The 12822-nt window shown below is 42.5% G+C and overlaps 1 protein-coding gene and 1 pseudogene across 2 annotated transcripts in view; both read right to left on the bottom strand.

Annotated features, from left to right (window-relative positions):
- Nucleotides 1–3152, bottom strand: part of LOC109906174 (diacylglycerol kinase delta-like) — a 59891-nt pseudogene extending 56739 nt beyond the window's left edge.
- An 8413-nt stretch (nt 3153–11565) lies between these two features.
- LOC109906294 (S-arrestin-like) overlaps nt 11566–12822 on the bottom strand; it is an 80001-nt gene continuing 78744 nt past the window's right edge. For both annotated transcript variants that reach the window (XM_031790349.1, XM_031790348.1), the window contains exons 15-16: nt 12728–12737; nt 11566–12090 (exon numbers count right to left, since the gene is read on the bottom strand). In XM_031790349.1, the coding sequence (XP_031646209.1) occupies nt 12000–12090; nt 12728–12737 (101 nt within the window). In that variant the 3' untranslated portion in view covers nt 11566–11999. The remainder of the gene's footprint in view (nt 12091–12727; nt 12738–12822) is intronic.

Raw genomic sequence — 12822 nt, 5'->3', positions numbered from 1 at the left:
TCTTTCAAATTGGTTTATACTCCCCATCTCACTGTCAACTCCATCGTAGAGCCAAGGATCAAGAAGTTAGACCTATACCCCTCGGGAATAGAACAAAACAAACACAACAAATACAATACACTCAACAATACAATACACTCATTCACATATCACTTAAGTTGTATAACTTCAATTAAAACCCTCAAAAAACTGAATCCTCCCCCATGTTTTACACACATCTCTCCGTATGAGAGTAATGTAAAACAAAACTAAAAAAATATATATATATATAAAACAAAATTTCAACTAACCTAATCAAATTAAAATCACTAAACTGAAAAAAAATCCATAAAGAAAAATGATTTAACCCCCATGGTCATAGGAAAATAGACTTAAAGCAGCATGTCCTTAGTTAAAAGCAATGCCATTCACAGTGGTCCAAATTACAAATATGGCTAAGAAACATATTTACCAATTACACAAATTATTTTGAAAGCAGTATTACAAATGACCATAATTTCATTATCCAAATGGCTTTCCAATGCGGGTGTTCAAGCCACAACGGAAAGTCATCAGAAGGTCATAGGTCATACAAAACCCTTAAAATCAGTGTTTTTCACTATATGAAACAAATTGCAAACAATAATCAACTAGTTCCAAACATTTTTGTATTTCCATGTTCCCAGAACATTCCTGTCACGTTCTGACCTTTATTTCCTTTGTTTTGTATTTATTTAGTATGGTCAGGGCGTGAGTTGGGTGGGCAGTCTATGTTTGTTTTTCTATGATTTGGGTATTTCTATGTTTCGGCCTAGTATGGTTCTCAATCAGAGGCAGGTGTCATTAGTTGTCTCTGATTGAGAATCATACTTAGGTAGCCTGGGTTGCACTGTTTGTTTGTGGGTGATTGTCTATGTTGTAGCTTCACGGTCGTCATTTGTTTATTGTTTTGTATGCAGTGTCAGTACTTGCTTTATTAAAGATTTACCATGGACACTTACGATGCCGCATTTTGGTCCGATCCTTCTCGCCTCTCCTCTTCAGATGAAGAGGAGGACGATCGTGACAATTCCTTTATCAAAAGAATTTGCGTGTGTAATAAACTCAGAAAATAAAAACTCATTAAAATCCCATGTGGTGAGTGCCCCTTGAAAATACCTTTAATACCCTTACACTAAAACAAAAAACTTCCAGGCCCCCTCCAATGTGGTAGTTTATGGCCTCAATTTCACTCACTCTCCCCAAGAGTACAAAAGACTCACCAAATGATTACATGACCCATCAAGTTAGCCAGGTGTGTTTGGGAGTTATTATGGTGAGTGATTAATAGAGTGATTCATCTCCTGGGTGGCACAGTGGTCTAAGGCACTGCATCGCAGTGACACCAGAGATTCTGGGTTCGAGCCCAGGCTCTGTCGCAGCCGGCCGCGCATGGGGCGACGCATCCCTGGCCGGCAGGGATATCCTTGTCTCATCGCGCACTAGCGACTCCTGTGGTGGGCCGGGCGCAGTGTAAACTGACCAGGTCGCCAGGTGTACGGTGTTTCCTCCGAGACATTGGTGCAGCTGGCTTCCGGGTTGGATGTGCATTGTGTCAAGAAGCAGTGCTCTTGACCTTCGCCTCTCCCGAGTCAGTACGGGAGTTACAGCGATGAGACAAGACTAACTACTACCAATTGGGGGGAAATTCTTCAACTTTTAAAAAAATAGAGTGATTAACTTCTTTGGGACTAGTATTAGCTTGGATAAAAAGGTGCCCAGAGTAAACTGCCTGCTCAGTCCTAAAAGCTAGAATATGCATATAATTAATAGATTTGGATAGAAAACACTAAGACATTTCTAAAACTGTTTGAATGATGTCTGTGAGTATAACAGAACTCATATGGCAGGCAAAAACCTGAGGAAAAATCCAACCAGAAAGTGGGAAATCTGAGGTTTGTATTTTTTCAACTCTTTGCCTATCCAAGATACAGTGGAAATGGGGTCATATTGCACTTCCTAAGGCTTCCACAAGATGCCAACAGACTTTAGAACCTTGTTTGATGCTTCTACTGTGAAGGAGGGGGGAATGGGAGCTGAATGAGTCAGAGGTCTGCCAGAGTGGCATGAGCTGGTCACCCACGCTCACGTGAGAGTTAGTTGCATTCCATCGCATTTCTACAGACAAAGGTGTAGTATGATCTAAAATAAGGAAAAACGACAATGAGGTTCTAGCTCCAGCCTGTTTATTAACCTAACCCTCGCATGTCCTACATAGGTACGGATACCCCCAAGGGACATCCTACTACATCTTCCCCTCTCCCATGAACAAGAACTCAACATGCATAATCACTGAAGCATAACTGAAATGCAATTTGGAAACGAGTGTTATTCTCTAACATGCTACTTCCCATCCTGAAACAGTATGAAAGTATTAAATAACACAGTATGAACATTAACTTAACTTCTCTTTTTGCTGGGTATGGTCCCCAACAGTATGTTTTCTCTTCACGTAACATAGTCTTTCAGCCACTCTGGTGGCTTCACATGCCTTTTTGGGCATGCTTGTGGCTGTGAGCATTCTCTCTCCTTCACCCTCCTTTTGTGCATTTTCTGTGGCCTCAGTCTGTGTGGCTGGTAGATCTGGAAGAGCTCTGAGGTGTGTTTTGTTCCTTCGTACCTCTTCTGAGCCTGTGTCCACCACATAAGAGCATGGGCATCCGATTTCCTCAGCACTATTGCTGGTGTCTTTGAGTTTGTAGTTTCCACACACGTTGACCTTCGGTCAGCTCTGGCCTCTCCTTAGCGCGGTGTCTCCGATTAAAGTCTCCAGTTTGCATTTGTTTCAGACGTTTGTCCCTCTCAGTGAAGGCCTTCCTGTTAGGCCATCGGGGTTTAAGCTGAGCCAGCGAGACAGGCAATGGGGAACACAGCCTCCTGCCCATCCGGAGCTCGGCAGGCGACGGCCCATGATGCAGTGGTGTAACTCTGTAAGCTAACAGAGCACTGTATGGATCCTTGTTCTTTTTCAGCAGTCCCTTGACTGTTTTCACAGCTCTCTCTGCCTCACCATTACTCTGGGCATGGTAGGGGCTACTGGTAACATGTATGAAGTCATATTCTGCAGCAAAAGCAGAAAAGGAGCTCGCAGAGAACTGGGGAGCGTTATCTGTAACCAGGACCTCATCACCCATATAGTAGATCAGTGTATTAACTTGAAATGCCAAATTTTTCACGTTTAAGCCTGATGCTACCCTGTACCTTTCAAAGCGGCTGATCCATTTCGGCCAGTTTTGAATGTCCATACAAACAAAATTCTCCGGGGGACTAATGCGAAATCCGTCAGCACTAGCCACTTGCCTGTCCGTGTTTGCGCCAGAGCCCATTGAACATGGAGTCGCAAACTCTGAAATCGCGCCAGCTTCTTCCTCTTGCAACATGTTGCTTAGCAGTAACTTAGTCCTTGCTCGTTAGCTAGCACAATAATGATATGCGCTGTTTTATCTCCAACACTGTGCCCTCTCTGCTTTGAAACAGCCTGAATGTATGATTTACTTGGTACATCCTTCACGTTTATATGAATTTTAAAACCACTTCTGACACCATGTAGTATGATCTAAAATAAGGACAGGTGACAATGAGGTTCTAGCTCCAGCCTGTTTATTAACCTAACCCTCGCATGTCCTACATAGGTACGGATACCCCCAAGGGACATCCTCTACAAAAGGAATTCTCCGGTTGAAACATTATTGAAGATTTATGTTAAAAACATCCTAAAGATTGATTCTATACTTCGTTTGACATGGTTTCTACGAAATGTAATATTTTTTTTCGTCTGAACTTTCACCTGGACTTGCCCGCGCGTCGTGAGTTTGGATTGTGTACTAAACGCGTGAACAAAATGGAGGTAGTTGGACATAAATGATGGACTTTATCGAACAAATCAAACATTTATTGTGGAACTGGGATTCCTGGGAGTGCATTCTGATGAAGATCATCAAAGGTAAGTGAATATTTATAATGTTATTTCTGATTTCTGTTGACTCCAATATGGCGGATATCTTTGTTTTCTGAGCGCCATTCTCAGATTATTGCATGATTTGTTTTTTCCGTAAAGCTTTTTTGAAATCTGACATTAACTTCTTGGATATAGGCGGTGCTATTTAAATTTTTGAATGAAAAACATTCCCGTTTTAAACAAGATATTTTGTCACGAAAAGATGCTCGACTATGCATATAATTGACAGCTTTGGAAAGAAAACACCCTGACGTTTCCAAAACTGCAAAGATATTGTCTGTGCCGCAGATAAAAATCCAATATGACTCCTTATATGGCTGTGAAGGAGCTAGGAGTCAGCTTACGTTTTCCACGTTTTTCCCCAAGGTGTCTGCAGCATTGTGACGTCTTTTTAGGCATTTCCATTGGAGAATGGCTGTAAGAGACCATATAGGGCGAGTGGACGCATGGTGTCTCCCGGAGAAAACCTTGCGTAAAATACTGAGGTAGCCATTTTTCCAATCGTTTCTTATGAGAAACCAACTGCCTCCACGGATATATTATCGAATACATATGTTAAAAACACCTTGAGGATGGATCCTAAACAACGTTTGCCGTGTTTCTGTCGATATTATGGAGCAAATATTGAAAATGTTTGGCGTTATAGTTTAAGTATTTTCGGTCGATTTCTCAGCCAAGCAGGATGAACAAACGTGACGTTTTTCGCCTACAAAAATATTATTTTTGGGAAAAAAGGAACATTTGCTATCTAACTGGGAGTCTCCTGAGTGAAAGCATCTGAAGTTCGTCAAAGGTAAATGATTTAATTTGGTTGCTTTTCTTATTTTTGTGAAAATGTTGCCTGCTGCCAGCACAGCCTAGCATAGCATTATGCCATGCTAAACTTACCCAAATGCTTGTCTAGCGTTGGCTGTAACGCATATTTAGAAAATCTGAGATGACAGTGTTGTTAACAAAAGGCTAAGCTTGTGTTTGAATATATTTATTTAATTTCATTTGTGATTTTCATGAATAGGAAACGTTGCATTATGGTAATGCGCTTGAGGCTATGTTTACGCTCCCGGATACGGGATTACTCGTCGCTGGAGGTTGGAATGAGCATTTGTCCTACCACTTTTAAAAGGGAGAGATAAATAATAATAAATAAATAAATAATTATAGGCCAATCTCAAAGCTGTCACCCTGGTGAAAATACTTGAAACCCTTAAGAGTTTTTATATGCTAACACTATTTTATCAATGTACCAATCTGGCTTCAGGAAGAAGCATAGCAGAATTACAGCAGCCATGAAGGTTTTAAATTATATTACTGAAGCCCTTGACAAAAACAGCACTGTGTCTCACTTTTTATTGATCTCTCTATGGCTTTTGATACAGTTGATCATGCTATACTGAGGCAGAGATTGTTGAGTGTAGGTCTTTCAGAGCATGCAGTTGCATGGTTTGCTAACTATCTGTCTGATAGAACTCAGTGCACTCAATTTGATGGGCTTATATCTGTTAAATTGTCCATCTGTAATGGTGTGCCCCAGGGCTCTGTACTTGGTCCCTTCTTATTCACTATTTATATACATAATTTTGACAAAAATGTGCAAAATGAGCAACTTCACTTTTATGCTGATTATACTGTTATTTATTGTGGTGCCTCGTCTCTCACAAAAGCTTTACAGAACTCGCAAACTGCTTTTTATACTGTTGTGTCATTTGAAGCCTATCCTCAATTACTGACAACTAAACTAATAGTGTTTTCTAAAGCAAGACATAGATCTCTGAACCTTTCACCTATTACTACCTGTCAGGGTAATGAGATTGAGACTGTAACCTCATTGAAAGTCTCTTGGAATTTTAATTGATGACTGCCTCTGTTTTAAATTGCATATTCAACAACTTACAAAAGAATTAAGCTGAAGTTGGGATTTTATTTGAGGAATAAGGCCTGTTTTTCTTTTGAAGCCAAAAGGAGGCTAGTATCAGCTACATTTATGCCTTTACTAGACTATGGGGATATTTATATATGAATGCTTCAGCTCAGTGTTTGAGATCAATTGACACCCTTTACCATGACGCATTGAGATTTATTTTAAATTGCAAAACCCTTACGCACCACAGCCCTTTGTATATACCAGGATTGGCTGGCCTTCTCTAGTCACTCGTAGGCTGTCACTGGTATAGTTTTATTTACAAAGCCATTTTGGGTTTACTAACATTTTATATGGGCATGTTTATTGTTCTGGTGTGGTGGGTACTCTCTTTGTTCACAGGGCCAACTAACTGTTCCAAATGTCAGAACTGAATTTGGTAAAAGGGCTTTAAACTGGAATAACTTGTCCCGATTGGTATTTCTAAATCACTGATGAAGGATTTTGAAGCTGATTCCCTGACCTGTCAATATTTTTAATTAGCCGTTTGATGATTTTGTAATACTCTTGTGAATTCTATGGTTTTTACTAGATTACTTGTAGTTTTTCATGTCTGTCTGTAATTGTGTAATGACTTGGTGCTGCCTATCTTGGCCAGGACGCTCTTGAAAAAGAGCTTTCAAATCTCAATGAGCCCTTCCTGGTTAAATAAAAATTAAATGAAGTTTTCTGCTGGACCAACTCTTTGGAGTGCTTGTCGTTGGATCATGCTGAGGTCTTCCCCCATGGAAACTTCGATGGAGGACGGGTTCTGCTGTTCCCGGGACCACGTTGCACACAGCGCCTCTCGTGCTTGCCATCTCTTTAGAAGGTTCAAATGGTAAAGCTGGAGGTGTTTTCTCCGCTCTGGTTGGCTGACCTTATAATTTTTTATTTATTTTTTATTTGACCTTTATTTAACCAGGTAGGAAAGTTGAGAACAAGTTCTCATTTACAATTGCGACCTGGCCAAGATAAAGCAAAGCAGTTCGACAGATACAACGACACAGAGTTACACATGGAGTAAAACAACATACAGTCAATAATACAGTATAAACAAGTCTATATACAATGTGAGCAAATGAGGTGAGAAGGGAGGTAAAGGCAAAAAAGGCCATGGTGGCAAAGTAAATACAATTTAGCAAGTAAAACACTGGAATGGTAGTTTTGCAATGGAAGAATGTTCAAAGTAGAAATAAAAATAATGGGGTGCAAAGGGAGCAAAATAAATAAATAAATTAAATACAGTTGGGAAAGAGGTAGTTGTTTGGGCTAAATTATAGGTGGGCTATGTACAGGTGCAGTAATCTGTGAGCTGCTCTGACAGTTGGTGTTTAAAGCTAGTGAGGGAGATAAGTGTTTCCAGTTTCAGAGATTTTTGTAGTTCGTTCCAGTCATTGGCAACAGAGAACTGGAAGGAGAGGCGGCCAAAGAAAGAATTGGTTTTGGGGGTGACTAGAGAGATATACCTGCTGGAGCGTGTGCTGCAGGTGGGTGATGCTATGGTGACCAGAGAGCTGAGATAAGGGGGGACTATACCTAGCAGGGTCTTGTAGATGACATGGAGCCAGTGGGTTTGGCGACGAGTATGAAGCGAGGGCCAGCCAACGAGAGCGTACAGGTCGCAATGGTGGGTAGTATATGGGGCTTTGGTGACAAAACGGATTGCACTGTGATAGACTGCATTCAATTGTTGAGTAGGGTATTGAAGGCTATTTTGTAAATGACATCGCCGAAGTCAAGGATTGGTAGGATGGTCAGTTTTACAAAGGTATGTTTGGCAGCATGAGTGAAGGATGCTTTGTTGCGAAATAGGAAGCCAATTCTAGATTTAACTTTGGATTGGAGATGTTTGATATGGGTCTGGAAGGAGAGTTTACAGTCTAACCAGACACCTAGGTATTTGTAGTTGTCCACGTATTCTAAGTCAGAGCCGTCCAGAGTAGTGATGTTGGACAGGCGGGTAGGTGCAGGTAGCGATCGGTTGAAGAGCATGCATTTAGTTTTACTTGTATTTAAGAGCAATTGGAGGCCATGGAAGGAGAGTTGTATGGCATTGAAGCTTGCCTGGAGGGTTGTTAACACAGTGTCCAAAGAAGGGCCGGAAGTATACAGAATGGTGTCGTCTGCGTAGAGGTGGATCAGAGACTCACCAGCAGCAAGATCAACCTCATTGATGTATACAGAGAAGAGAGTCGGTCCAAGAATTGAACCCTGTGGCACCCCCATAGAGACTGCCAGAGGTCCGGACAGCAGACCCTCCGATTTGACACACTGAACTCTATCAGAGAAGTAGTTGGTGAACCAGGCGAGGCAATCATTTGAGAAACCAAGGCTGTCGAGTCTGCCGATGAGGATGTGGTGATTGACAGAGTCGAAAGCCTTGGCCAGATCAATGAATACGGCTGCACAGTAATGTTTCTTATCGATGGCGGTTAAGATATCGTTTAGGACCTTGAGCGTGGCTGAGGTGCACCCATGACCAGCTCTGAAACCAGATTGCATAGCAGAGAAGGTATGGTGAGATTCGAAATGGTCGGTAATCTGTTTGTTGACTTGGCTTTCTAAGACCTTAGAAAGGCACGGTAGGATAGATATAGGTCTGTAGCAGTTTGGGTCAAGAGTGTCCCCGCCTTTGAAGAGGGGGATGACCGCAGCTGCTTTCCAATCTTTGGGAATCTCAGACGACACGAAAGAGAGGTTGAACAGGCTAGTAATAGGGGTGGCAACAATTTCGGCAGATAATTTTAGAAAGAAAGGGTCCAGATTGTCTAGCCCGGCTGATTTGTAGGGGTCCAGATTTTGCAGCTCTTTCAGAACATCAGCTGAATGGATTTGGGAGAAGGAGAAATGGGGAAGGCTTGGGCGAGTTGCTGTTGGGGGTGCAGTGCTGTTGACCGGGGTAGGAGTAGCCAGGTGGAAAGCATGGCAAGTTTAGTGGGAGGAGGTGTTCTTATTCTCCATGGACTTTACAGTGTCCCAGAACTTTTTTGAGTTAGTGTTGCAGGAAGCAAATTTCTGCTTGAAAAAGCTAGCCTTGGCTTTTCTAACTGCCTGTGTATAATGGTTTCTACCTTCCCTGAACAGCTGCATATCACGGGGGCTGTTCGATGCTAATGCAGAACGCCATAGGATGTTTTTGTGTTGGTTAGTCAGGTCTGGGGAGAACCAAGGGCTATATCTGTTCCTGGTTCTAAATTTCTTGAATGGGGCATGTTTATTTAAGATGGTTAGGAAGGCATTTAAAAACAATATCCAGGCATCCTCTACTGACGGGATGAGATCAATATCCTTCCAGGATACCCCGGCCAGGTCGATTAGAAAGGCCTGCTCGCTGAAGTGTTTCAGGGAGCGTTTTACAGTGATGAGTGGAGGTCGTTTGACCGCTGACCCATAACGGATGCAGGCAATGAGGCAGTGATCGCTGAGATCTTGGTTGAAGACAGCAGAGGTGTATTTAGAGGGGAAGTTGGTTAGGATGATATCTATGAGGGTGCCCGTGTTTAAGGCTTTGGGGAGGTACCTGGTAGGTTCATTGATAATTTGTGTGAGATTGAGGGCATCAAGTTTAGATTGTAGGATGGCTGGGGTGTTAAGCATGTTCCAGTTTAGGTCGCCTAGCAGCACGAGCTCTGAAGATAGATGGGGTCAATCAGTTCACATATGGTGTCCAGAGCACAGCTGGGGGCAGAGGGAGGTCTATAGCAGGCGGCAATGGTGAGAGACTTGTTTTTAGAGAGGTGGATTTTTAAAAGTTCCAATTGTTTAGGTACAGACCTGGATAGTAGGACAGTAGGATAGTAGGACAAAACTCTGCAGGCTATCTTTGCAGTAGATTGCAACACCGCCCCCTTTGGCAGTTCTATCTTGTCTGAAAATGTTGTAGTTTGGAATTAAAATGTCTGAATTTTTGGTGGTCTTCCTAAGCCAGGATTCAGACACAGCTAGAACATCCGGGTTGGCAGAGTGTGCTAAAGCAGTGAATAGAACAAACTTCTATTGGCTGCTAACCATGTGTATGTGACAAATAATTTGATTTGATTTATGAAAAAGTGCCAATAGCCATCTGAAAAAGCACCTAGATACTCGATCTACAGATTTGTCTAACCTTATATTACTTTGGCCTCTCCAGAATAACACAAACAGTTAATGTTGGAACTGTATTTCAACTAAGCTCTCTGCCCTCCCTCAGTATTTTAGTTCTGTGCTTGTTTGTTGCTGTGTTTTTGTTCTGTGTGTCGGCAGAATCAGCTATTCTGGAAAGTGTTTTTGTTTTTATCAACATGTGCAATTGAAACATTGCTAGAAACCCACATGAAAAGAGGCCTCAATCTGCCTGGGATATGTTTGTGTACATGGTTGTTTTAAGCGAACATCATTAAATATTACATCAGTTTGCGTGTGGGTATGTATGTGAGTGGATTTGTATTCTTCTTACAATTATTATTTTCCTTTGTGTCAGAGATCTGCTGAAGAACCACTGATGTAGTTATAGAAAGAAGCATAGGTGTGTCTGTGTTCAGTGCGGTGGAAGGATACGTGAGAAGGCGCAGCCGTGTAGCTACGGTAATGTTAGACAGAAAGGAAGAGGACGGTGTGCTCAGCCTAAATAGTAACTAAGTGGATGTGCTGTTCTGTCGACGGACAGGAACAGAACAGCTTCTGTATGAAAGGTAAAGGAGAGAAAAAGACTGATAAAATAAGAAAAGAGGAGGGGAAGAGTGTGTGTTCTGTAGGAGCCAGGGTGCTTAATGTAGGGTCACTTTCTTTAAGTATCAGAAGGCAACCTTTTCTCCCATATCACAGGCACCCACTGGGTTTCCATCACATATATTTAAATGTTTTTGGATGTCTGTATATGCTTGTTGACTGATGTGGTCATCCTGTCTGGGTTGGCGCCCCCCCCTTGGGTTGTGCCATGGCGGAGATCTTTCAGGGCTATACTCGGCCCTGTCTCAGGATGGTAAGTTGGTGGTTGAAGATATCCCTCTAGTGGTGTGGGGGCTGTGCTTTGGCAAAGTGGGTGGGGTTATATCCTTCCTGTTTGGCCCTGTCCGGGGGTGTCCTCGGATGGGGACACAGTGTCTCCTGACCCCTCCTGTCTCAGCCTCCAGTATTTATGCTGCAGTAGTTTATGTGTCGGGGGGCTAGGGTCAGTTTGTTATATCTGGAGTACTTCTCCTGTCCTATTCGGTGTCCTGTGTGAATCTAAGTGTGCGTTCTCTAATTCTCTCCTTCTCTCTCTCGGAGGACCTGAGCCCTAGGACCATGCCCCAGGATTACCTGACATGATGACTCCTTGCTGTCCCCAGTCCACCTGGCCGTGCTGCTGCTCCAGTTTCAACTGTTCTGCCTTCTTATTATTCGAACATGCTGATCATTTATGAACATTTGAACATCTTGGCCATGTTCTGTTATAATCTCCACCCGGCACAGCCAGAAGAGGACTGGCCACCCCACATAGCCTGGTTCCTCTCTAGGTTTCTTCCTAGGTTTTGGCCTTTCTAGGGAGTTTTTCCTAGCCACCGTGCTTCTACACCTGCATTGCTTGCTGTTTGGGGTTTTAGGCTGGGTTTCTGTACAGCACTTTGAGATATCAGCTGATGTACGAAGGGCTATATAAATACATTTGATTTGATTTGTTCTCTAAGAAAATCACAAATAAAATGTTAAAGAAAAATTCAAGTCCATAGTGATTCAGTACAGATGCATTCTGTATAACGTACAGTAAATCAATACAACAGTGAACATTACTATAAAGCATAGGCCTTGGGTCTGGATTTGTCTACAGGTATACTGAATGGCAATACCATGGCATCTACAGTAATCTTATTTTATCTATTGATTTTCCTTTATTTTACCAGGTAAGTCATGTAGAACACATCTCTTTAACAATAACGACCTGACCAATATGGAGCAATGAGTCATGCAGCAAAGCAGACAAGTGACAACATTACATAAGCAGCCAATTCTTAAAAGCTCTCTACATCATCTCGTCTTTCGGTTCTTCATGACCCTCAGCATTTCAAGCTGTGATGTCCAGCTGATGTTGTACATTAGGCCTTTGGCCATGGCTCGACAGTGTGGCTGACCCATGCAAGAGCTCTGCTTCCTTGGACAGCCCGCTCATGCCTCGGTGGGTGACTCATCATCGTCAGGGATGACTCCTTTCAGGTAGACCCTCTTGAACTCCTCAAACACCATGTCATCAGACTCACTGCCAGCACAGCCATAGTGTTGAGTTAACAACAATTTGAAGAGGTGGAGAAGGACAGGCACAGAGAGAGAGGGGAGAGAGAGATGGGCAGAAAGAAAGGAGAGAGAGAGGAGAGAGAGAAAGAGGGGCACAAGGAGATATCAGTATCAGTCCAAAGAGAAAGCCAGTCAGGTCTCTCACCAGTCAGTTCTTCCTCAGTTCTTACTGACACACACACGCCCATAAACAGCGATGAGGACACAGTTTAGGAAAATTACAAATGGGACAAAGGAGGTTATAAAACTGTCTGTCACTATACCATTTCAATTTAGCCAAGTCCTATTGGACTATTGGAACAGGAGGACGCACAGTGACACAAAATAGAATGCAAACAAAAGGATCTAACACTGAATAATAGGAGCAACAGGCAAGCAGGAGGAATCACACCACAGAAATATAATCTATAGAACGGACATCTACAGTCAAGTCAAAAATCCGTGATCGGCGGACTGGTGGCAATATTGAGTGTACCCATGCCAGGAAGTTAAATCTTGACGCTCAGCATTACATTTAATGTCTTTCTATTTCTATGGATCACACACACAACAAAACAGGGAGTGGCATGAAATGACATCACAACAAAACAGGAGCGGCTTACCCCTCCTTAGCTGTATAATGCAAACAGATCCAGGTATGGAAAAGGAATGGAAAGAACGTGGTCATCATAAAAGGATAACATAAAAGAATGTCATC

This window comes from Oncorhynchus kisutch, linkage group LG15 (assembly GCF_002021735.2).
Source record: "Oncorhynchus kisutch isolate 150728-3 linkage group LG15, Okis_V2, whole genome shotgun sequence".
Classification (NCBI taxonomy): domain Eukaryota; kingdom Metazoa; phylum Chordata; class Actinopteri; order Salmoniformes; family Salmonidae; genus Oncorhynchus; species Oncorhynchus kisutch.
This window is presented reverse-complemented; position numbering and strand designations above follow the sequence as displayed.